A 26,485-nucleotide genomic window follows, 5' to 3' on the forward strand; every position below is an offset into this window, starting at 1 on the left:
GCTGCTTACGTAACTGGTTAGTTTGCAAATTTGGGTGAAAATATAAAGTGAACTTTGAACTTTAGCAAGGCTGTAAGATGAGATAAAAGATCAGTAAGCTCAATAATGACTTCAAGGCACAGGAATTATCTGGCGAGGAGTGTGACAGGTGGACAAATGTTTGCAGCTGATCCACAAACTATCATTTATCATTGAAAGCATGTATGTAGTTTAGAACAGTTGAAAACTTAGAATACTCTTTGACTATACTTTAGATTAGATTACTTAAAGTGTGGAAGCAGGCCCTTCGGCCCAACAAGTCCACACCGCCCCGCCGAAGCGCAACCCACCCATACCCCTACATTTACCCTTTACCTAACACTACGGATAATTTAGCATGACCAATTCACCTGCCCTGCACATCTTTGGACTGTGGGAGGAAACCGGAGCACCCGGAGGAAACCCACGCAGACACGGAGGAATTGAACCCGGATCTCTGGCGCTGTGAGGCAGCAGTGCTAACCACTGTGCCACCGTGCCTGATTCCTAAAACTTAATTCTAATTGAAGAGCCTGATGCCAGGCCCTGAGATTTAAAAATTACTTCTTGTGGAGCAAGTTCCTTGAAAGCCTGATCCACGGAACCTGCAGCAAATGGAAGGATTACGGAATTTATGATTATGTCTAGATTGTTCTGAGACCACACTGTAAAATGTTAATCTTTTCACTAACACTTTAGAGGTAAAAGATAAACAATATATTCACATTTTGAATGTGATTCAACTTTCATTTTCTAGGGTCAACGTGGAGATTCTGCACTCACTGTACGTATTCTGTCTCACAAACATTTACTTACATATTTAAGTAGATATAAAGAACTATGTTCATAATCCTGTTCCTTTTTTTTTGACTTTCCATAAGATTGATTGATAACTAATATAAAGAACTGAAAATTCAAGGTCCAAGAAATGCCAATTTCTACATTTTAAATTTTTCTATTTACAGTCAAGGATAAAATTAGAAATGTTTCAATCCATTCAGTTTACTTCTGTTCTTTCATAAATGATTAACTTTTATGAAATACTTGCCGTGTGCTTACTGTTAATATTCAAATGCTAAAGCTATTGTCTGACTTTCAATTTATCCAAGTTTTTGGAAATGTAGGACTAATCTGTGACTGCTGGTTACTTGTTGATAGTAGCTTCCTCTGATGAACTTGCTAATGACATGAAACCTCAGAACTCTGCTTTTCCACACATTGGTGATTGATTTGTCAATGGTTCAGACATTCAAACCATTAGACAGAATTTAGTGCTTGCAGACTTTGAAATGATTTGTCATGATTTAGAAAAAACATGTTTTTTATTCCTGCTGATTTTCATTTTCTCTAACGTAAGTAAGCAGGGGACAGCCATACTTCCTAATTAATCATCCATTCACATCCATGGATCTCAAGGTTTCTGGAAGATCACTCTCCAATGGCTCATTGATTTAGTATTTTCCTGGGACAGATTTCAAGTCAAATGCTTGTTACAGGAAATATCTTGTCATTACAGTGGAGTTTGTTTGGGGCATGATCCATTTCACTCCACTCGAAGGGAAATTTTGTTTTGCATGGTCATGGTTTGATTGTGTTACATTTACAATTCAGGTTAGAAAAATATTTATTTGGCTTGTATATAAACAAAGTGTTGGAGAAAGTTAGGAGGTCTGGAGGAGAGAGAAACAGAGTTAATATTTCAAGTCCAATATGGCATTTTCAGAACCTAGAGACAGGAAGTTGGCTTTTCGTCTTGCACTTTTGAAATGCCAGATCTGCTGAATTTCTCCAGCACTTTCTGTTTTTGAGATGTCCAGAATTCACAATACTTCTGTAGGTTTGATTTTCTCAGTGCTTTTTATAATCCCACTTCAGGCTCTGTCCCCTTCTCCCTATCAATGCTTTGCTCCATGACTACCTCACCATAGCTTCTCTCTCCTTGTTGATTTGAATATCGGCAAGGTTTATTGTTATCTTCGCGATATCTGCAGCCCAGCAATAAAATGTGGCTTTCTTTTCCAAAAAGATGATGGCTGTACTTAGAATTGATTCATCAATGAAGGAATTGATTAACTGGAGCTGTTTTCATACCTATCCTGTATCTATAGCTCGTAGCAGTTGACCTTGTGCAGGGAGCCAGACAGGGACTCAGTAGGTCTGCTTCACGACAATCATATTTAATTTAGGAGCTGAATAGGATTGAATTTTCCAGATAGCATGAAGTGTGGGGTAGTCATGTTCAGTATTCCAGTAGTCCCCAATTATCAGACTGGTGGAAATATGCTTGGGGAATTCAGTTTATTACTAACCCACAGATTTACATAATCTGCTGACTGTCAGTTGATGAGAGTTCAGTTTCAGCCTACTTGATCCTGTAATCTGGAATCTCTTTGTAAACTAAACCAATCACATAGATTTGTGTTCAAGAAGCAAGAGCAACTTATATAACAAATTGCTATAAAATAAATTGGTGTTAGGGCTTTGTGATTTCTTGGGTTCTTAACAAAATTGGCAAACAGAGTTTGCATTGAAACACGCGACAAGCAACCACCTTGGAGATGTCCAGCTACACATTCCTCCTTGACCCTTTTCTCATTTTTTCTAAACTTCCCTTTGTTTTCATTGTAACTAATTAATCATGGGCTTTCTGCAGAAGCCACAGAGGTGAAAATACAACCTAAATATTTCAATTTTTTGTGATTGAAGTGACAGAGTCCATTTACATAAGTTGTCAGAACATAACTTCCAGTATTTGAATGCAAGTCATTTAAGGTTCATCACAGAGGCTAACCCAAAATACTGTTCTCTGTGGAAAGCAACATGAAGGATATGTTGATAACAGAGGAATTAAATCACATCTTATGACCCCGCACTGACTTATGACTGAGACATGTGGAAAATAGTCTCAACTGACCCCCAGACCACAACACAAACCATTTTGAAATGTTAGTCCGTGGCATGTCTGGCTGATTTGATAACAGAAATGGCTAAGTCTCTGCTCAGAGTGGTACTTTATTGCCCTTTCATGCTTCAAAGTAGTTGTAAAAGCACTTGCAGTTCAGTTTGTTTGTTGCAAAGTTCTCATGGGATGATTTAGAGCCCTGTGTTTTTTCTCCGTCATGCCTAAGGATGCCATCAATTGCGACAGCCTTAATTCCCACTCCCATTGTATTAAGGGCTTGCAGAGAGAAAAAAAACTGCTTTCAGGGCTTATTGTGGATAAAGATCTAAAGAAATCATGTTTAAAAGTTACTGTTGCATAACTAAATGGATCTTAATGATTCAAATTCCAATACTTATCATCTTTCAGATCTGTGGAGTCATTGCCAAGAGAAAAGGCAGTGAAATCTTCCCTGCCTTCTATTGTAGCAAAGTGAACATAAACCAAGACCATAGAGAATTGACCAAGAGAACTAACATTTTCTTAAATTCACTGGGAATAATTGCGAGTTCTGTGAACTTGCCCTATTGCCCATAAATAATCAAATTTAAGTGACTATCTGCATTTTAAAACCTGAATGATGCCTCCAGAATATCTGCTGGAAGGACCAGTGTTTAGACTCCACTTTACCTTCACATTTACACCAAAGATGTGACTATACTCTCACCCACAATGAAAGAAGCTCTATTATTATAACTAAGGGTCACTGCTTCAAAATAATGGGTCACCCATTTGAGACAGAATCAAGATTTTTTTCCACACGGAGTGTATCGCGCCTTTGGAACTCGTTTCCTCAAAAGGTGGTGGAAACAGAATCTTGGAATATTTTTAAGGTAGAATGGTGGATAGCTTCTTGATGAGCCAGAGGGTGAAAGGTTCCTCGGGGAAGGGTAGGTGAGAATATGGAATACGGTTGGTTCTGCTATAATGCGTGTTCCTTCAATGCAAATTGGCAAAAATGCAATAGAAGAATTTAGACCATTATTTGTAGAATGTGAACTTTCCTTACCTGTATTGGCTATAACATGATTCTGGTCCCATTGGTTTAAATGGTTTTGCTATAACGTGATTTTCTTAAAATGCGGGATCACTCAGGAGCAGAACGATCACGTTGTATCAAAACAGACTGTAATCGGGTCAGCCATGAATTGAGTTTGAGAGCAGGCATGACGGGCTGTGTCCAATCCTACTCCCAGTGTCTGTATCCATTTGTTTCTGATCTGGACCACAATGTAAAGTAACCCTCAGCAGAATCCTGTGTAATTCCTGTTTTGCATGGCACCATTATCTTTTCGTTTGAGCTTTCCTCTAAACTTCAGTTGAAATTACTTTGTGGATGCAATTCTGTATGATTAAGGTGAGCAGCAGATTTCATAGTCTTTCAGGGTAACCTACTAAGATCACACCTGCAGGAGATTTGGCACTTCACGGCCCGATGTTCTGAAGTACTTCCTCCTAGGGCAATGTGGGAGGAGCGGGAAGCATGAGTCTCCATCTCTCACTGTTTTGCCCATTCGAAGGGGTGAACAATCACTGAAAGAGTGCATGCTAATTCTCAATTTTCCCTCCTGATGGGTAAAGCTGGGAGTACAAATTCTGTGTCAAGTACACTTTCCAGTGTGTCTTGATCATTTTTGCAGTGTAGCCAACCTTGGGGTTTCTGAGGGACTGTATCCTCTATCACGGTCACTGCAGGGTCATATAGATTGACAATACAAGATCCTAAAACAAGCCATTTATAAAAGTTGACACCAATCCTGACGGAATTGATGGGAACTATATTTAACTCTTTTCTTGCAAAACACCTTTATAAGCATGCAGTGTACATTTTAATTTGGAGGGCTCAGGTGAAGTGGTACGATTCTGTCTGCCTGTGGATGGAATCACTTAGTTTCTATGTTGCATTCTGTAGGAGTTCCCTGGGACCTCACTAGCAGCACTGCGGCTAAATCAGATCCTGACTGTGAAGGTTTGTGAGTGCTTTCACTGTCATTACAGCCAGTCTTACAACAGAGTGTCTTGTGACCTTTCTGAAGTAGCTCAAAATTGGTTTTGTTTCCAGTTGAAATGTGAAGAAGCTGAGCGAAGATCCTCTTCCCAAATTACAGTGGACGCTTGTCTGTAATATTCATGCAGTTTTTGTTGACTTGACCAATTGCATTCTGAGCTAGTTTGATTGAATTGGTGGGGTTGCCAACTCTAGTTGGACATACTCATGGAGGCTTCTTCACATGATTTTGCGCCTCCAGCAGTTCTGCCTCCACTCTCCTGCCATTGGTTGCCAAATACGTCCATCATTCTGCAGCCAAATGAAAAGCCAATCTACTGAACTGGATAGCTCTTGGCTGTTAACTGAATGTGCCAATGTTGAATATCGTTGCAATGATTGAACAAAAGTATTCAGACATTTTTGTTGAAGCAACATCATTTATAGCCCACAATGATTTTCCTCCTGGGTTTCTGCTGACAACAATGTCCCAGAAATTCACCATCGTTTCCTAAAGACTGCAAGATGAACTGCAGGGTCAGTAACCCCACCATTAGTATTCAGCATCAACTGGCAAATTTCATGTACTTGTTGAACACAAAACTTGTGCCGAAATCACACTTCACTTTGTTATAAGACTGGGGCTTACTTCTCTCTAATTAAAGCCAGCAACAAATTCTGAGGGCAGTCCCTTGCAGAATAAAGTTTGACTGTTTAATTTTTGTTTTATTTTCCTGTAACATTTGACACACGATGAAAGGCTGTTATGTTTTCCTTTCACCAACTACACAGCGCCTTTTTAAAAAAAAAATAAATTCTGTTGCTGGCTTTCACTCTGTACCGAGCTCTGCTGCTTTTCTCAATATTCTTTTCTTCTCTCCTCCACACCCTCCCTTCCCCCTCCCTCCCTCATCTATCCATTCCCTTCCCTCCAAACAAAAACCACACCAATCATCTCCTCATGACCTTTGGCTTTGTACTGACCTGTGACCTCTGGCTCACCTACTTGCTCAGTTCACTCCTCCTCGATTGAAAATACTACCACCTGCTGACCAGTTCATCAGACGCCTGTATCTCAAGGTAAATGCCTTTTCTGCTGCCAACACAATGATGGTCTTTTCCACATTCCCACCCTCTTTCCCCTTCCCAATTTAATAGCGTCCTCTTTGGTTATGGCAAATGCTTTTTGGCTGCACTACCTAATATCCATAACTTGCTCCTTTAATTGGTGAACAAATTAAAGCCAGTTGTTCTAAGTATTGTCTTTGTATATCTTAGTGGACTTTGGTTCAATCGCAGGGTGAACAAGGACAAGCCAGTAGCAACTGCTCTCCAGGACCCCCAGGACCTAAAGGACCTCCAGGCCATGCAGGGAAGCCGGGAGTGGATGGTTTACCAGTAAGTGTTAGCCTTGTCTGTGTCTCCCTGTCTTCCTCTCTCCCTCTCTCCCTCTCTCCCTCTGTTCTTTGGACCTTCACCCTCCCGGGAAAATGTTAAGACTGCTGTTTCCCCATGGGTTCAAGAACTTTGTGTTTTTTCCTACTGAGTGTCTGCAATGAAGATGTTTAAAAACCCTTGTAAATGAGGCCAGAATGATGCCAGTGACATCATAAAGAGCTAATCAGAGCTCCAGCTCAAATGGTTTCAAAACCGCTTCCATATAATGAATTATCTAATGATCATTTCAGAGTGCATGTAATCACTTCCCTAGTGTCCAATGTGCTTTCAGCTGCTGAGATTTTAAACCCAGGAATTCCTTTACGAGACCTTTCTGTGTGTGCATCTCTCTCTCTCTCGCTCTCCCTTTTCTGCTTTAAAATATTGCTTTAGATCTATCTCCTGGACCAACTCTCTCATCTCTACTAATGTCTCCTTATGTGACTCAGTGTCAAATTCTGATAATGTTCCTATTTAGCATCCTGGGGTATTATGTTACTGTATTGAAGGTGCTGCATGAATGCAAATTGTTGTACACAAACACAATTAGTCATGCCTGAATGGGAACTCGAGAGTAGGAGGATGGGAGAGTGGAGAGGGGTAGACTGATGAGAAAAGATAGACACATAGGATGAATTCCATTAGTGCCCATTCCAGTCACATTGGGAGGACCTGCTCATTGGCAGGCACAGCTGAAGCATTGAAACATAGAAAATAGGAGCAGGAATAGGTCATTCGGCCTTTTGAGGCTGCACCATCATTCAGTATGCTCATTAGTGATCATCTAACTTAGTCCCCTTTCTCTCCATTCCCTTTAGCCTCCAAGAACTATGTCTAACTCCTTGAAAACATTCACTGTTTTGGCCTCAACTTCGAAAGAGGCCACCAGCCAATAAGCAGCTGTGGAATGGTTTTAGACTGGGGCTTAGCAGAGGCTCATTGTGTGTTAGTGAAGGATACACTGTGTGCAAAAGTGGACAATTGCTGGAAAAGGCTTTAATCTTGATCACCAGTGGAACACCACATTGATTTGATACATCTGATTTTGTTCATGAACTCAGTCTGTCTGCTTAATGAACTGTAAAAATGTGCTTTATGTTAAATCCTTTTGCAGCAGTTATAGTCTCAGAGATGTACAATGCGGAAACAGACACTTCAGTTCAACTCATTTATGCTGACTAGATATCTTAAATTAATTTAGTCCCATTTGCCAGCACTTGAACCATATCCCCACAAACTCTTCCTATTCATATACCCATCCAGATGCCTTTTAAATGTTATAATTGTACCAGCCTCCACCACTTCCTCTGGCAGCTCATTCCATACATAGACCACCCTGTGCATGAATAAGTTGCCCCTTAGGTCCTCTTTAAATCTTTCCCCTCTCACCTTAAACCTATACCATCTAGTTTTGGACTCCCCTCCCCTGTGAAAAAAACTGCCTATGCACACTATCCATGTCCCTCGTGATTTTATAAACCTTTTATGAGGTCACCCCTCAGCCTCCGATGCTCCGGTGAAAACAGGCCCAGCCTATTCAGCTTCTCCCTATAGCTCAAACCTTCCAACCATGGCAACATCCTTGTAAATCATTTTTGAACCCTTTCAAGTTTCAGACCAGAATTGCACACAGTATTCCAAAGTGGTCTAACCAATGTCCTGTAGAGGCACAGCATGAGCGAGAAGAGAAATTGTGGAAAGGTGTGACAACTCATGTGGGAAATAATAATTGCCCAAGTGACTGGATTTAGTCAGTTTTTGTCTTCCTGGTCAGTGATAAAATAATAACTGAGTTCTTTATTTCCAGGGGAAACCCGGAGATCCTGGAAAACCTGGAAGGGATGGAATGCCGGTAAGTAATTGAAATTTCTAACTGGCCAAATGTGCATGGTTTTATGCTGTAGACCTTTTACTATCTTCACTTTTTGTTTAATCTTCTCAGGCATTTCCATTATGGGATTTGCCAAAATGAGCCATAGATGGGCGGCACGGTGGCTCAGTCATTAGCACTGCTGCCTCATAGCACCACGGTCCCAGGTTCGATTCCAACCTCGGGCGACTGTCTGTGTGGAGTTTGCACATTCTCCCCGTGTCTGTGTGGGTTTCCTCCGGTTTCCTCCCACAATCCAAAGATGTGCGGATCAGGTGAATTGGCCATGCTAAATTACCCATAGCGATAGATGCATGAGTCAGAGGGTAGTGGGTCTGGGTGGGTTATTCTTCGGAGGGTTAGTGTGGACTGGTTGAGCCAAAGGGCCTGTTCCCACACTATAGGGAATCTAATCTAAAAAAAACTAATCTGGCTGGGCAGCCCTGAGCTGATTGGGAATGCAGTCAGCTCAGAGTGATGCCTGGTTTTAGCTTTTTCTAACTGAGGTGGGTGCAGTGCATCGGGCCTGAATGATGACTGATGTGGAGGCGATGCCCTGGGCTGCACCATCGAGCCCCCCCCTCAGCACGGTGGCACAGTGGTTAGCACTGCTGCCTCACAGCGCCAGAGACCCGGGTTCAATTCCCGCCTCAGGCAACTGTCTGTGTGCAGTTTGCACATTCTCCCCGTGTCTGTGTGGGTTTCCTCCGGGTCCTCCGGTTTCCTCCCACAATCCAAAAATGTGCAGGTTAGGCTAAATTTCCCGTAATATTAGGTGAAGGGGTAAATGTAGGGGAATGGGTCTGGATGGGTTGCTCTTCGGAGGGTCGGTGTGGACTTGTTGGGCTGAAGGGCCTGCTTCCACACTGTAAGTAAGTAATCTAATCTAAACACAGTGGAATGCAAACCCACAAGAGCCTTGAGCTCACAGCTTCCAATTGGCGTCCAGAGCTGTTCAAATATTTCACCCCAGTTCAAAACCTTTCCTTAACCTACCATTGATCTTTCAGCAATCACATTCTCACTATGCTGATGAAAAGCAAAGACCCACAAAAGTTGCTTTGTTTCCATTTATACAGTAAAACCTAAACTGTATAAATGCATAGAGCACCAATATTCCAAGGACACTGTGGAAAAGTGAATGATTCTCCAGTCGCAAGCTGTTAGCTACAACATAGTTTGAAAAGCTTTGCTGTGACTAAAAGGGTGCTGTAAATCTGTTGGTTTTTCACTCTGTCACCTTGGTTGATTTTAAATCTGGTTTATTATTTACCAATATTGGTGGTTTAACATTGACACTGTCTTGATGAGGCACACAGACAGATGGTTGGAATTTGACCTTGAGACTTTCAGCTTTTTTTAATGAAAAGAATGAAATGCTGTATAGTTGATTTTAACCCAGTTCTAATTCATCATAAAGGGTATCTGTAACTTATCTAATCTCCGACACTGGAGTATGGCCTGCTGGTGTAGCAGAATGGAATAGCCAGGTTGCACAAGCTAAAAATGAGGCAAACAGCCCCATTATTCTCAAACAAAAACAGAAGTGGCTGGAAAAGCTCAGCAGGTCTGGCAGCATCTGTGATGGGAAATCAAAGTTAACGTTTCAGGTCCGGTAATGCTTCCTCAGAACTTTATTCTGAGGAGGGGTCACTATTCTGCCTGGGTGACAATGATTGAAGGCTGAATGCTGGCAGAGACACAGGGAATGTTAGCTTGGTCATCCTCTTCAACAAATACTGGCTTGGCATGGCTTCAGAAGAAGTCATTCCAGGCTGGAAGTGTTAACTCTGATTTCTCTCCACACATGCTGCCAGGCCTGCTGAGTGTTTCCAGCAATTTCTGTTTTTGTCTCCTTATGGATAGCGTCCAAGCAGCAGAACCCGAATCTTATAATTTTCCTTTTAATTTCTCAGGGTCCACCTGGCGTGCCAGGACTGAAGGTAATTGACAAGGCTAGTTTTAGTACCTGTGACTTGATCTGTAAATTTAAATGTTGAGCTCTAAGTAGATCTGTAAAATGAGGAGCTATTTTTAGCACTTCCTTTACCATGTGGCTTTAGTTCAGAAACAGAACAGGAGGGCGTCTGCTGTCCATTAAAATAGCAGCTTCTAACCTTGGGCCCGTGCTTTTGCACTAAGTTGTTTCTATAGATCGCTCTTCATCCTGCTGTTATGATTGCTACGGCTCCAAAATCTAAATACAAACCAGAACGATTCCCTCACGCACCTGGGTTGAGACCATTCCAGCGAGCGTTTTCCAAACTTCAAATGCAGACATCGAATCAGTCGGACTAAATGCTTTGTTTCTGTGCTGCACAGTCATAGTAAATGCAGGAGGAAATTTTCATTCACAAATGTTGAAAGCCATGTCAGTCTTCCTTTTGAAACATGTTGCATAGTTCAGGTTTCCCTGGTGTTTTGGTGTTTTGAGAAAGCTCTTTCCTCTTTGGCACATGCAATGAGCATTTACTAAAGGAGACAACATGTTGGGTCAATACATGTGGCCCAAACCCAAAACAATACGGATGTTAATAAGAAAGTTCTGCAAATAGCAAAGCACAAGTCCCTTTTAAATGTGCTTATTGGCTCTAATGAAGAGTTGTCCAGACTGGAAACATTAGCTTGCTTTCTCCATGGATAGTTCCTGACCCACTGAGATCTCCAGCATTTTTTGTTTTCAGTTCAGATTCCAACATCTGCATTAATTTGCTCCGACCCTGTTTTCCAAACAGCCTGTTCATGGATGAGATTACACACCTCTGGGTTAAGTGGGTTTTCAACCTGGAACCCTTAGCTCAGAGGAACAGGCACTACCACAGCACTATAAGAGCTCTCCATCCCTCCCATTCTATAATAGAGCTGACAATCCTGGGGGTGTTTACAAGAAAATTAGTGTTCAAATCATTGTAATCAACAACTAATGAACTTTGTTTAATGGATTTTAGCATTCCCTTATCGAATATATAAAACATACACACAATATGAAAGATGCAATTCTAGACAGTTACCACAGCAGACTCTAGACCACTGACTTCCTGATTTGACTTGCTCAATTCTCAAAGTTGAGCCAAGAAATGCTGTTCTCTGGGTTTTAAAGACTTGGGCCTTTAATGACCTCAAGACCTTCAGTACCTCACAGCCAATGGAGTGATTTTGAAATACAGCAACTGTTACAGTGTAAGAAACTCAGCAGGCAGTTCTGAAACAACAGCAAGGATATCAATGACAAGATCAGACATTCTAACCAGGTAAACAACAATTTACGAATACTTATGACAATACAAACTATAAACACTTAGAAATGAGAAACAATCAAAAGTACAGAAATTCACTGAGGATCCTCAGACAGCACCTTTCAAATCCACAACGTCTTCCATCTAGAATGACAAGAGCAGCAGCTACATGGGAATACCACATCCTGCAAGTTGCCATCCCAGCCACTGACCATTCCTTCACTGTCGCTGGGTCAATATCCTGGAATTCCCTCCCTAAGGGCATTGTGGGTCTACCTACAGCACAGGGACTGCAGTAGTCCAAGAAGGCAGCTCACCCCCACCTTCTCAAGGGCAACAAGGGACATACAATGAATGTTGACATTTAAATGTCCATATCCCATGAATGCATTTTTAAAACTGGAAAGCATTCATGAACTGATTTAGCCAGCGCCAACTTGGAATCATTATAACCTGTTAATCGTTACAATAGTGCATAAAACACATCATTGCAATATGAACGAGTAAATGCCCTTAGCTTGATCTTTTACCAAAGGCAGAGGAAGCACTAACTGTTTGAGCTGTAGTTACTTTCGCAAAGGTTTATCCTTCTTAACCCTTCAGTCAGGCTGAGTGGAAGTGCTCCAATTAGAGAAATCTACCTTGAAAGATTCAGTTCAGTTGAGCGTAAAGTCGTCGTTTTTTCAGATTTCATGTATGATCACACTGGGTGTAAAAGATATCACACCTATTAACAAAAAGGGGAGTTCAAACTAAGGGGCATATTTTTTAAGGTGAGAGGAGAAAGAGTGTGATTTGTGTGTGTAATGAACTGCCAGAGGAAGTGATGGATGCAGGTGCAACGTTTAAGAGACAATTGGGCAGGTACATGAATAGAAAAGTTTGGAGGGAAATGAGCCAAATGGCAGGCAGGTGGGACTAGTTTCATAAGCATGAGGTATTTATTTTCCAAAGACCAAACTGATATCTTAAAGTGTAGAACACAGAATAGTACAGCACAGGGACGCGTCCTTCGGCCCAAGATGTTGTGCCAAACATGACGCCAAATAAAATTAATGCCTTCTGCTTGACCATGGTCCATATCCCTCCATTCCTTACATATTCATGTGCTTAGCTAAAATTCCCTTAAATGCCCCTATGGTATCTGCCCCCACCAACATCCCTGGAAGTGTGTTCCACACTCCTGCCACCCTCTGTATAAAAACGTGCTCCTCACACCTCCTTTGAACTTTCCCCTCTCACCATAAATGCATGCCCCCCCCCAGTATTAGACATTTCAACTCTGGAAAGAAGATTCTGACTGTCAACCACTTGTGCATCATGATTGTATGATTTTGTTTTTTTTTCTCATTTGAGCCGTTATCCATTAATTTGTATAATTTTAAATGAGAATTTGATTCAGTTTGAATACAGTTCAGAATATGAGTTGAATACAATCCAATAAATTTGGTATATTTTAGAAAGTGAACAAGTTTGGAAAAGTACAATTTGATTAAATTTGGTTTGAGGAAGACTGGTTAACAATGTGAGCTTGATGTGATTGACAATGTATCTTTGAAAGGGCAGAACATTATTCCAAATATTTCAAACTAGTTTTCCAGCCTCTGAGAAGCCAGGTGGAAAGATGTACCTAGTTCAACAACAACAGTGTGCATTATTGTAGCACCATTGACACATCAGAAGGTGCTTGGCAAGTGTGTAACCAGAAAAATCCAACTCAAGAGATATTTGGACAGGTTTAGTCAAACAGGTATGGTTTGAAGACAACATAAAGAAGTCAGAAGTCACACGACACTAGGTTATAGTCCAACAGGTTTATTTGAAATCACAAGCTTTCAGAACACTGCTTCTTGTCAGGTCTTCCGAAAGCTTGTGATTTCAAGTAAACCTGTTAGACTATAACCTGGTGTCATGTGATTTCTGACTTGTCCACCCAGTCCAACTTCAAGAAGGAGAGTCGTTAATGGCAAGGACTTCGAACCTCGGGGAACAGGCATTTGAAAGCAGGGCTCTCTCTGATGGAACAAAACAAATCATTTTCAGTAATTTGAAATGTTTCACCATTGGGAGGGAGATGACCACAAGCTGTCAAACAGTTGTGATGCATTTCTCATGTTGGTGCCCTTGCCAGTGCCTCCCTCAGGGTTTCAGAGTTGTAATCTTTAAGCAGACAGCATCAATAAACTAGCCGAGATAGGGGATTGAACAAAGCCAATCAATTCAGGAACTGGAACAGTGTGAACTTTAAAATACTTTGCCAGTAAGCTGTAGGACAGTCAATTTTAACACTAGAGCTTGTTTATGTAGTAAAAGGAACTTTTTATTGACCTCTGCTAACCCAGTTTACTAGTCTACAAGAAAATTACATCAGTATTGTTTAATCTGTAAGATCACAAACTATGCTCATTTGTAATATTTAAAAAGCGTGTTTCAGCTAAATGGTGAAAACAAATGTACTTCTTTTCCTGTTTCAGGGAGATCCAGGAATAACAGGACTGCAGGGCAAACCAGGAATGCCAGGGCTCCCAGGAAGAAAGGTTAGATAAACACTCTTCCAGCTGTTGGCAATCCCTTTTTACAGAGTCCCAAGGGTCCTGTCCTTTCCGCAGAGGATGGTCAGAAGGATCTATCATCTTAAGACTGACGAGAGGCAGCTCCATGAGTCAATGTTCCCTATCAACTACCCAGGCAGAGTACAATGGGGTTGGCAAAATAAATACCAGATAACGCCAACAGTTCCAGATAATTTATTTATAGTGTTTGATGGTGATCATGTGTTTGGTAAAGAAAGGAAATAGATAAAGCTACAGCACAGGACACATTGTCTAGGTGCTTCAATGTAATGTGAATCCTGTCAAAATATGATGTTTACTAATTATCATGGCAAAACCTAGCTTGTAAATAAGTGGACTAAGTTATTGGCCATTCATAATGGTCATACTGGTTTCTGGAGAAGGGTTTTGAAGGGGGCAGTTTGATTACTCAAAAGGTACGTTCAGTCGTCTTAAAGGAAATTTGTATTTTTAAAATGGAGAAATTTTTAAAAGTTCAAAGCCAGTACAGCATCTAGTTCAGTCTGCAGAGATTTCGACCGAGAACACAGTCTGTCTGGGAATGTTGCTGATTATATCAGAGTGTGCTATTCCCAGACTATGAGTAAACCACTTAAAATGTGTTGGCTATTTCACATTGAATTGCAGAATTATTTTATTATTGTTTATTCTGAACAGAACTGTAAAGCAACCTAACTATAATCATGCTTAATAATGTGTTTAACCTCAATATTAAGAATTGTTTCTGTCATTCGACTCAGCGGTGACTCAGTTGACTTTCAGTGCTTTACCTGAGGTGTTTATTTCTTCCTGGGATTTGTGTGAATTTTGATGTTCAAGATAAGCCATGTTATGGATCAGGCTTTTCACCTTTTATAAGGCTCCAAAATTTAAGAATCGGACATGTCATTAAATTTGTGCCCTTCTGTTTAATTGGCCCATAATATCCTGAAACTACTGGGAGTGTTGCTGAAGGGGGTGGGGCGGGGGGGGGCGGGTGGGGGGGTGGTGGGGGGGGGGTGGGGCAAGAGCTGTTTGTTCTTAACTGAGATATGTAGCATTTATTCATAGTATAGTGACTGAAATACAATCACTGCACAAGGCAGAAACCTGGGGTAGACACACTGGGGTATCTTTCATTTCTTATGGAATAGTAGAACTATTTATTGTAAGAGGGTACAAACATCCCAGAATTTGATCAACCTTTGGAACCGACCTTATGAAGAATTTATGATGTGGGGGTGCCGGTGTTGGACTGGGATGGATAAAGTCAGAAATCCCATGACACCAGGTTATAGTACGACAGGTTTATTTGAAATCACAGTGCTGCCCCTTTATCAGGTCACCTGATGAAGGAGCAGAGTTCTGAATGTCTGCGATTTCAATAACCTGTTGGACTATAAACTGGTGTCATGTGACTTCTGATGATGAAGTTAGCATTGAGAAACATAAAGCGTACAAACTGTATACAGTCTACATAGAGAGGGAGGCTGGAGGAGGGACAGAAAGGAAGGGAGGACCATAGCTTCCTCCCACACTGAGAGTCTCTGCCTCACATCAGATTGTTAAGCTTGTTTGTATTTGTTACTTTATTAAGACTTGATTCTGGCAACTGTGTATTAAATCTAACCTTTGGGTAACCAATTCTGAATTTGAGAATTCAGTAAACAAACTCATCAGGAAGGATGGAGGCTGTGTGGGTCGAGGTCAACTGTAATAGGGTTTAATCCCTCAAAAAAATAAGCCTCGGCCAACCTGCTCCTGTGCCGGAACTTCCTCAGAGCCTGAGACACCAGGTTGCTGATTGAATTGCCAAGTGTCTGACCCACCATTCAGCTCTTGTTCCCAGATGAGCTGGCTCCCAGTGTGAACCTGTTGCAATTGTCTGTGTGGATTCTGCAATGAGCTTCTGTCCCATCAGTTCAACAATGACAACTGAACGTCATCCCTCAAATGGTGCGAGGTACGCAATGCCATCAACTATTTCAAACACATTTAAGCCATTCCCATAAGAGACCATAAGACATAGGAGCAGAAATTAGGCCATTTGGCCCATCAAGTCAGATCATGGCTGAGAAGTTTTTCAACCGCATTTTCCTGCCTTCTCCCCATAACCCTTGATCCCCTTACTAATCAAGAACCTATCTATCTCAGTGTTAAATATACTCAATGACCTAGCCTCCACAGTCTTCTGTATCAGTGAATTCCATAGATTCCCCACTCTCTGGCTGAAGAAGTTTCTCCTTATCTCCATTCTAAAGGATCTTCCCTTCAGTCTGACCCTCTGCCCTCGCATCCTAGCTTCTCCTACTCATGGAAACATCTTCATCATGTCCAATCTATATAGGCCTCCCAGTATTCTGTAGGTTTCAGTCAGATCCCCCGAATTCTTCTAAACTTCACTGAGTACAAGCTCAGAGTCATTAACTGCTTCTCATATAAAAAGCCCTTCATCCCTGGGACCATTGGTGCTAGTAGGGGTCTGTCAGTGGAACCTGACTGGTCTGAAACAGCTTTATCAAGTGGAATGGAGGCTGCTCAGTACCTGCCCAGGCTCTGAAAGAGGAAATATTACCAGGCTCTGAAAGAGGGGTCTTCACTGACTCAGGCTGAGGCTTTGCCCAAATCTCCTGCATCACACCACACCACACCCCGCCCCACCCCACCCCACCAACCCCCAGCCCCAACCTGCCTCCAGGAGCTGATGGGCCTCTGAACTTTGTTCTCAGTAGTGCTCCTGGTAGTGGTGGCCACCAACAGTATTGCATCCAGTCCTCAAGTACCATTTAAAACCAAGCTGCAGAGAAGTTTTATTTTTCTCTCTCAGATCATGAGCTTTTGAAACTCTGTTCCCAGAAAGGTGGTGAAGGTAGAGTCCTCAGATATTTTTAAAGGTGGATAATTACTTGTTAAACAAGGGGTTGACGCACTATTTCGGCAGGAGTCTGAATTTGAGATTACTGTCCAATCAGGCATGATCTAATTGAATGGTGGAGTAGGCTCATGGAGCTAAATGTGAAGATTGGAGTAGTGCTGGAAAAGCACAGCGGGTCAGGCAGCATCCAAGGAGCAATAAAATTGATGTTTCAGGCAAAAGCCCTTCGTCAGGGCTTCCTCATTCCTGATGAAGGACTTTTACCTGACACATCAATTTTCCTGCTCCTCGGATGCTGCCTGACCTGCTGTGCTTTTTCAGCACTACTCCAATCTTGATTCTAATCTCCAGCATCCACAATACCCACTTTCACCTCATGGAGCTAAATGGCCTACTGTAGTTCCACGCTCATATAAATATTTGATTGATAGCTCTTTCCACCTCAAATTTCAGGCCTTCAGAAGATCAGTTTTGTTTGAAGCCTTTTAAGGGCTTTGAAGGAAGTATTTTTGTCAGGAATCCCAATAGCTCTTCCCTTTTCTCTCCCCCACCCACATACTCAGCCATTTTTAGGTGGGGCATCCCTTTACAGTGCTGCCCACAAGAATCTAACCATCCAGTCTAAAAGAAGCAGAGTCCCTGACAGATCCTGAGTTCCACCCAGTTACAGGATAGAAAGTTACAGGGTAGAAACCGATCTCCAGCCAGGAATTTCAGCGAATATTTGGACTGATGAAATTCGATGTGTGATGTCACACCTATAAGTGAATGTATATTGTGTCATTGACCACTTGCTGGTATAAATGATCACGTACGTATTCCTAAAGAAATCATCTGTAAACCAGTTCTTAATACACTGGAGAGCAACTCTATGGTGATGAATATCTGACCCCTCAATTGAAAAAAGAAATGTTTATATATACCCTGCCACAGTCAATCAATTTGGGCATCTATCTTACTCCTTGTCAAGTGTCCAACTTGGAAGCCTACTCTTTTATGTATCTAGCATCTTCAAGTGTTCATTTCTCAATTAAACCTTTACAGATATAATTTCATTGGCTTATTGCTAAGAGGAAAAATAGACTTGGGTTTAAAAGGGGAGATTATTCTAAGAAGTAAATGCTGTCCAGTGATCCACTTCACAATTTTTCCCAAAGCTTGTTGGAATGTTTACAATGTAAGTTTAATATTTGTGAGGATGTCTTTGAGTGCCAATTGAATGGAATGGTTGAGGTTCACATAACACCTGTGTCTGGGGAATTCTCCTTCCCCAGTAAATGGAAAGGAAGTAGAAGTGGGTTAACCAAAGAGGGATAAAGGAGCAGAGAGATATACTGATGAATGAGCTGCAGGAGGAATGGAGTTCTGATCGAAATGGACCATTTCTGTGCTACACTCACAAAGTAGTATAATACTTAACATTTCCAAGTGGGAGTAACACCATTGTCTTTTTTCAAACTGGGATCTGTGGCATATCTGTAGCCTGACAGAGCTCTGTGTTATCTGTTAGGAACATTTGTGAAATTAGTAACATTCATATGCCAAGCATGAAATCCAGTCAGTGTGGAGCTAATTTGTTTAATTTGCAATGGGATTATCACTGAAGAAAACAGATATAGCAGTGCCCTTTTTACCTTTTCACTTTCCATTCTGCGTCTGCAAGAGTGTGACATGTTCTTTGCAAAATGCTCTGTGACTTTCTAATCCTATTATTTTTTTCAAAAACACTATTTTACTATAGTGCTTACATTGCTAAGAAAAAAGACAAGTTATTAGGACATGTTCACATCCAGGAGCAGCCTGTCCTTTTGGAATTAATAGATTTATAATTTTACTTTGATCATGCCCCTTTCTAGAAACATACTTTCTAAGTATCTGGTAATTCCTTTCAATAATTATAACTTCAGCAGAAAAGAAATGGGAACAGTTGGATCATAACAGTGTCAGAAATCAGAAATGTCAGATGTAGCAGCTTTTCTCTTGTTTAGAATTATTGGAATTAGAGAGAATCAGACAGAATTTACAGCACAGAATCATGCCATTCCTAGGTGAGACCACATCTACAGTACTGTGTATAGTTTTGATCTCCTTCCTCAAGAAAGGATGTATTGGCACTGGGCGGGGTGCAGAGGAGGTTCACTAGGTTGATTCCAGCATTGAGAAAACTGCCTTATCAGGAGGGATTAAGTAGACAAGAACTGTCCTCACTCCAGTTTAGAAGAATGAGGGGGATCTTACAGAAACATATAAAATTCTGAAGGGAATAGATAGGATAGAAGTAGGGAGGTTGTTTCCACTGGCAGGTGAAACTAGAACTAGGGGACATAGCCGCAAAATGAGGGGGAGCAGATTTAGGGCTGAGGTGAGGAGGAACTTCTTCACCCAAAGATTTGTGAATCTATGGAACACACTGCCCGGTGAAGCAGTTGAGGCTACCTCATTGACAATTATTTTAAGGCAAAGATAGAAAGATTTTTGAACAGTAAAGGAATTGAGGATTATGGTGAGTGGGCAAGTTGGTGGGACTAAGTGCACCAAAAGATCAGCCATGATCTTATTGAATGGCAGAGCAGGCTCGAAGGGCCAGATGGCCTACTCCTGCTCCTTGTTCTTCTGTTCATTCAGCCCAAATTTGTCTGTGCTCCTCTAAATAGTCTTCATTGAATCCTATTTTGTTCAATTCCATTCTCTCTCTTGTGCTTGTCCAATTTTCCTTTACATTTGCCTGTGAGTTTCCTGTGCTATCAAGTTCCCCATTGTCACCACCCTCTGAGTAAAGAAATCTCTGATGAAACCCTATTGGATTATTAGTGATCATCTTCTACTGATGGTTTCTACTTCTGCTCTTCTGCACAGATGGAATTTGAATTTTAAAGATCTTTATTCACTCACGCCTCAGTCATTTTCTTTCTGGATTTCTTTGTGCCCTTTTCTTTCACAGGTTCCACTCTGTCCATCTGTCCCTTCACTGTGATGTGCTCTCCAGTTATCTTCCTCAATTTCCTCTCTTTTTATTTCTGTCTTCTGTCCCTCAGGGAGAGGTTGGTGAACTGGGACTTCCTGGTCCAGCAGGACTGCCTGGAACTGTAGGCCGAAAGGTAAAGAGAGGAGGCATGGTCAAGGCTCCCTGGTGGTTCAGCGCACCAAAATACTAACAATTAATTACTCACCATTATTGGGAAGCACTAATGCATCCTTGTTAACAGAAAATAAAATCTCATAACAGAGGGTGCAATAATCTTGGTTATGATTTTACATTACTTATAATGTGGAAGTAGGCCCTTCGGCCCAACAAATCCACACTGACTCTCCGAAGAGCAACCCACCCAGATTCATTCCCCTACGTTTACCCCTTCACCTAACACTACGGGCAATTTAGCATGGCCAATTCACCTAACCTGCACATTTTTGGACTGTGGGAGGAAACCGGAGCACCCGGAGGAAACCCACGCAGACACGGGGAGAATGTGCAAACTCCACACAGAAAGTTACCTGAGGTGGGAATTGAACCTGGGTCTCTGGCGCTGTGAGGCAGCTGTGCTAACCACTAATCACTATCATTAATGGGCTTCTGCTTTTCACTAAATGAAGCAGTAACAGTTTTCAGGTTGCATGTTGACGTTGTGTATTTTAAAGATATCGAATTGGGGTCCTTAGAAGTTTTCAGCTTGGTTAAGTTAAATTGTGTGTGTGTGTATGTATGTGTGTGTGTGTGACAGTGTGTGTATTATCTTAGTCAGTTGCAGAATGCTTAACACTCAACTGTACCTGGTCCATGAGCTGACCTCATTCTCCAATTCTCCATCCTGCTTCTGTCTGTATTCCACAACGTGACTTATCTCTGTTTTCCTTCTGGCTTTTGAATTTCTGCTCACAGGGAGAACAAGGAGACCTTGGACAAAAGGTACTAAAATAAAAGCCATGTCTCTCCTTGCATCTGTCTTGTCTTAATCAACTAACCTTTCTACTAATCTGAATCAAACCAATCAATTTCAAACCAAACTTGACTCTAATAGTGAGGGTATTTATGTGCTGTAAGTATTGACTTGCCACATTCCAGTTAAATTGGGATTAATGCATGTGTCCCTGTGTGTTGCATCATAAAATTCACAAGGTACTCTGCCCAGATGCCACCTTCTACCCACAGTTGTGCTGAAATTGCATATTTCACATTGCCTTTGCTGTTATACATTGTCTGGAACTCATTTCACTCTCTCCCGCTATATCCTGCCTTTGGTAAGCCACTGCTTGTGTGATGATTACCAATGCTATTAATGCAGTGATTTTTTTTAGAAAGGAACAATTTATTCAATAATATTTATTAAGAAATTTCATTGCTTAAATTGCACAGTTTAAGTTCAAGTAGAAAGGTTATTGAAGTTAAGAAATATTGAAACTAGGAGAATTTGGCTGAATGTTGCTCCAACACAATTACTTAATATTAAAGAAATGCTCAAACAGTATAATTAAAAAGCTGTTGGCATTTCTAAGCCACCAAATATTGAAGGCTGAAGCCATGCAGTATGTCAGTCCATAACAAACAGAAATGGGAATGTACAAATAGTTGTTTGGTCATACAGAACTTGACAGTTGCTGAAAAAAGATCCAATTTGTCGAAGCTTTTACAAACTTTCATCAAATAGAGCCAACCTGGTTTAAAATTTAAACAAAGCCTGACAGTTAAGTGACAGCTGTCATTACCTGGTGCATTCTCCAAGGCAACACCTCAACCAAACAGACCCCACTTACTGATGTTCAGCACTTTCCTCTTGTTCTGTATACATTTTCTTCCCTTAAACTGTCCTACAAACTGTCCTGATGGGTACTTGGCAAGAAACTTTGATAAAATGTCTTTTTTTCAATAATACCAGGAGATTAACATTTTAAGCATGAATGGCATATTGTTCTTAATTGAATTTCAACTTGCTCCCTGTATTTAAAATCCTCATTGTATTTAGTTGGCCATTGTAGAGACAACTGGACTTCCATTTGGCATCAGGAGAAAACTTGTAGTCTTCTGGGGACAGGCTGAGAGTAGCCTGAGAGAGGAGTGGGGAGGACTTGGGTGGGCCAGAAGAGGATTCTGGGTGAAGCGAATCCATCTGCTCCGCCTACCTCGTTAGAGCAGGATTTTCTAGGCAGCCAGAGGGTCATTGCAGTCCACAGAGTGGGGGCAGAGCTGATGGGGAAATGGCCAATAGCTTTAGTTAAAACCCAACTCAGACCCTTTGATGTAGATTGCAAGCGTTGACCTGGCCCCTACTGTCTCATGTATCTGTAAAAACAATGTGGGAGACTGGGTCAAAGCTTTGGATAGGCAATAAACCAGATTGTTATCATTGTGTGCACTTGGTATTGACTCCAAAACTAACCCTTTTTACAATAGGGCAGAAATGCACAACATTAGCAAATGGGAACTCTGCCCCATTAGACCATAAGAGAAGATAAGATATGGGAGCAGAAATTAGGCTATTTGGCCCATCGAATCTGCTTCACTATTTAATCATGAATGATAAGTTTCTTAACCCCATTCTTCCACTTGCTCTCTGTAACCTTTTATCCTCTTGACAATCAAGAAGCTATCTCCAGCTTAAATACACTCAATGACCTGGCCTCCACAGCCTTCTGTGGCAGTGAATTCCATAGATTCACCACTCTCTGGCTGAAGAAGTGTCTCCTTCTCTCCATTCTAAAAGGTCTTCCCTTTACTCTAAGGCTGTGCCCTCGGGTCCTAGTCTCTCCTACCAATGGAAACATCTTCCCAACATCCACTCTGTCCAGGCCATTCAGTATTCTGTAAGTTTTAGTTAGATTCACCCCCAACCCTCTAAACTCTAACCCCTATTGGTTAGATCCCACAGGTTAAAGATTTGTTGATTGATATTGACTGGTCTGGTGTGGGATTTCAGTTGCACTGCAGTATTTTTGATGCAGAAGACAAATGTAACAATTGTTCATCAATAGTCCTTCTCACATGTGACTGCTTTCCATTCTATTTTTGCTTTGCTTAACTTTCATTCTCCCCTCCTACAGGGAGAACCGGGTGAAGTTGGCCTTGTTGGTGCTAAAGGAGAAAAGGTAGTTTTAGATCTTGCTTCAGGATTTTGTTTTATTATTGTGAGTTTTCAACTCCATAAAGGTCCTGCAGGATCACTAATATTTAACAACTACTGTACGCTTAGATACTGCTTTGAGGTAGGATTGAAAAGCTCTCATTTTCATCCTTTCTGCCAATCAGTTGGAAAACTTGGAAGCAAATGTTCTGTCATGAGGCTCATTATTGGAAGAATGATGCCAGGTTGAACATATTAAGAACGATATGAGATTTAATGTAACCTTTTTTAGTATAACACAGATTTGCTGGACCATTGCTGTCTTTGAACAACAAAGGAATATTCCATGGGCAAATCTTTTGTCCATTAACTAAAGAATGGCATTAATTTATTTAATTTTGAATTAATTAATTCTTCCATTGAATGTAACGACCAAAGTAAATCTAGGCAAACAGTGTTCCTCTGTTAATATCTGCAGCATATCAGAGGATATTCTAGGATAGAAGTTCGGCACAACATCGTGGGCCGAAGGGCCTGTTCTGTGCTGTATTGTTCTATATCATCTTGAGGCTTAAAGTTGAAAATGTAGCTCTTTAAAAAAATGTTTTTGAATAACAGATTCCCTGTAGTAGTTTACAGAACAGTTGTGGTGCAGTGGTTTCCCAGAAACTATTTGTGGTTTAGAATCTTCTGCTGGTGATATTAGTGCTTTAACTCAATGTATGTAACACACTTTTGTCCATCCTGATGCAGGCCTTAATCTATTTTGTTTCACATCATCAAATAAAATAACCAATGGATATCGTCTGAATGTGCTTGTCTCTGGATGTGGCATTCAAGTGTAGGGATTGTTTTGTAATGTATTTGACCTGTGTTATATGTAACATTGTTCATTGTTATATTATCACTGGATGCAAAGTTGAACTGATGAAAACTGTTGCTACTAGTTACACGTCTTCAGAGTTAAGAATTTCTACATTGCGCATTGTAAAAAAAACCTTTCCCTTGACGTACAAGCTTGAATATAGCATCATCCACATCCCTCTGTCCCCGTGTCCCCGTGTCCCTCTGTCCCCGTGTCCCCCTGTCCCCGTGTCCCCGTGTCCCCCTGTCCCCCTGTCCCCCTGTCCCCGTGTCCCCCTGTCCCCGTGTCCCCCTGTCCCCGTGTCCCCCTGTCCCTCTGTCCCTCTGTCCCTCTGTCCCCGTGTCCCCCTGTCCCCGTGTCCCCCTGTCCCCGTGTCCCCCTGTCCCCGTGTCCCCCTGTCCCCGTGTCCCTCTGTCCCCGTGTCCCTCTGTCCCCGTGTCCCTCTGTCCCCGTGTCCCTCTGTCCCCGTGTCCCTCTGTCCCCGTGTCCCTCTGAACCCGTGTCCCTCTGAACCCGTGTCCCTCTGAACCCGTGTCCCTCTGAACCCGTGTCCCTCTGTCCATCTCTCATAGACTCTATTATTCATGGAGAACATTCAGCTACTGTTCCTGATTTCAGCTGACATTCTTAGCTCAGTGGGTGACATTTTCGCTCCTGATCAGGAAAATCACATTGTCAATCTCCACTCCATAGATTTGACTCCATAACAAAGGCTGACACATCCAGTGCAGGACTGAGGAAATGCTGCACTGTTCAAGGTGCCATCCTTTGAATAAATCATTAAACCAGAGTAGAGAGAAATTTCCACATCACCATTTGGAGAAGAGCTGGGAAGTTTTTCCACTGTCCCGGTGATTTCAATGCATCACAAAAGCATATTATGTGCGTAATTTTCTGAGTTGCTTGCAGGAGGGTGCTACGTGTCAATTAGTTGTCATGTCTGCCTGTATTAAAACAGCAAGTACACTTTAAAAGTATTTTTTAATATACTGGAGTGCTTTGAGTCATTGAAAGATCCTGGAGATCGCTGTGTAAAAGCATCTTCACCATTGTCAGCTTAAAGTTGGTTTAATTAATCCTTCAGGATCATATGACCAGTTGGCACCTCTCATTGTGTGCCCTAACAAATTTGAGAAGATGTAAAACCTACCCAACTGTTAGAGATAACAGTTTCAATCACTAGCTGTGGATTCTCAAGTTAGAGTGAGTTAGATTTGCTATTATTCCAGGTGTTTGAAATGCTGCATGCACACAGTTTTCAACTTCAGATGGACATCTAGGCCAGATTCTTAAAGGACTTAGATCAACTCGGGCATTGGTGAGATCTGTGGCAAAATCAGAAAAGGTCATTGACCTTTTATACGACACTGCCGACTGTTCCTGTGGACCATTGAGAAGGCCAGGGTCTGGTGCCACACCATCCTTTGCCAGTCCTCTGTGGGGAAGGGTCCTCTCCTTTGCAGCCTCCCTTGACTGGGATGCCCTGATCCCTGGCAGAGAATCTCGACATCACCTCAGACCCCATTCTTGACCGAGCTTCGGGAAATGCCACTGTTCACTTGGGGATATGGCGTTCCTTTTAAAAAACCAGGGCAGCTGACATTGGGTGAATAGTTGCTGAATGATGGGTTGTTCTGGGGATGCAGCGATAGTAACATGGAGATAGACAGATCAGAGAGCGGCTAGGTAAATAACAAGGTGTGTTTGGTAAGGTACAGTGAGAAATTTCACTGGACCTTATGGCAAGAATCCCTCTGGAAAATTTGAAGGAATTTGCAGTTAACCCAAAAACTGTAAGATTAACCCTTACTGTCTATATTTAATCAATAATCCATTTTGAATTGTCCTATTAGCAAGCACATATTTATTGTAGTAACTTTATAGAGATGTGCAATACAGAATATCTTGAAATCTGAGCTGACAGCTTAGATCCAGATATGTTACATTTCCCACTTTGCAACAATGACTGCACATTGGCTGTAAAACACTCCAATGTGTTCAAAGGATGCTGCAAAATGCAAGTTCTTTGTTCTTCCTTTCCAAATCAAACTCAAAGTAAATGTAGCCACCTTGCAGTTTTGCTTTGAAACTAACTATCTGACTGGCTGCAGTGAGTAGGGGGAATGATTTTCCTGCGTAAAATAGATTTAAATATCTATGAAAATTAAAGATGTGTTTTTTTAGCTGCTGATTTACTAAGTAATTTCATCCCAAGTTATATAATCTCAGTGCCATGTCTTTTGAGAGATCACAGCAATTACTGACAATGGTATCCTGTCCAAAAGCTGGTGTGAAAGCAGATAATAAAGAGTGAATATTTACCCCCATTTGATCCAATCCCAATAACTTTATGCATGGAGTTAATTTCTGGTTGAATCTGAAGCTCCTTTTTCTCTCTCAATGATAACATTTATATTGAGGATCTGTAGTACGTTGTTATCATGCAAAGAATGTGTATCACTGACAAGAACAGCATTTACTGCTTGTTCCTAGTTGCCCTTGAGAAGGTGATGGTGATCTGCCGCAGTCTATGTGCTGTAAATACACCTGCAATGCCCTTAGGAATTTTTACCTACCAACAGTGAAGTAACAGCAATATATTTGCAAGGCAAAATGGTGAGTGACTTGGAGGGGGACTTGAGGTTTCTATT

At 41.5% G+C, this 26,485-nt stretch overlaps 1 protein-coding gene across 1 annotated transcript in view; it reads left to right on the top strand.

The window, feature by feature from the left end:
• col13a1 (collagen, type XIII, alpha 1) overlaps window positions 1–26,485 on the top strand; it is a 117,440-nt gene that overhangs the window by 34,029 nt on the left and 56,926 nt on the right. The window contains exons 11-19 of the mRNA XM_072583569.1: window positions 776–802; window positions 5,961–6,026; window positions 6,246–6,344; window positions 8,191–8,235; window positions 10,170–10,196; window positions 13,964–14,026; window positions 19,952–20,014; window positions 20,794–20,820; window positions 22,950–22,994. Of these exons, the coding sequence (XP_072439670.1) occupies window positions 776–802; window positions 5,961–6,026; window positions 6,246–6,344; window positions 8,191–8,235; window positions 10,170–10,196; window positions 13,964–14,026; window positions 19,952–20,014; window positions 20,794–20,820; window positions 22,950–22,994 (462 nt within the window). The remainder of the gene's footprint in view (window positions 1–775; window positions 803–5,960; window positions 6,027–6,245; window positions 6,345–8,190; window positions 8,236–10,169; window positions 10,197–13,963; window positions 14,027–19,951; window positions 20,015–20,793; window positions 20,821–22,949; window positions 22,995–26,485) is intronic.

The sequence above is a fragment of the Chiloscyllium punctatum genome, chromosome 13 (assembly GCF_047496795.1).
Source record: "Chiloscyllium punctatum isolate Juve2018m chromosome 13, sChiPun1.3, whole genome shotgun sequence".
In the NCBI taxonomy this organism is placed as follows: Eukaryota; Metazoa; Chordata; class Chondrichthyes; order Orectolobiformes; family Hemiscylliidae; genus Chiloscyllium; species Chiloscyllium punctatum.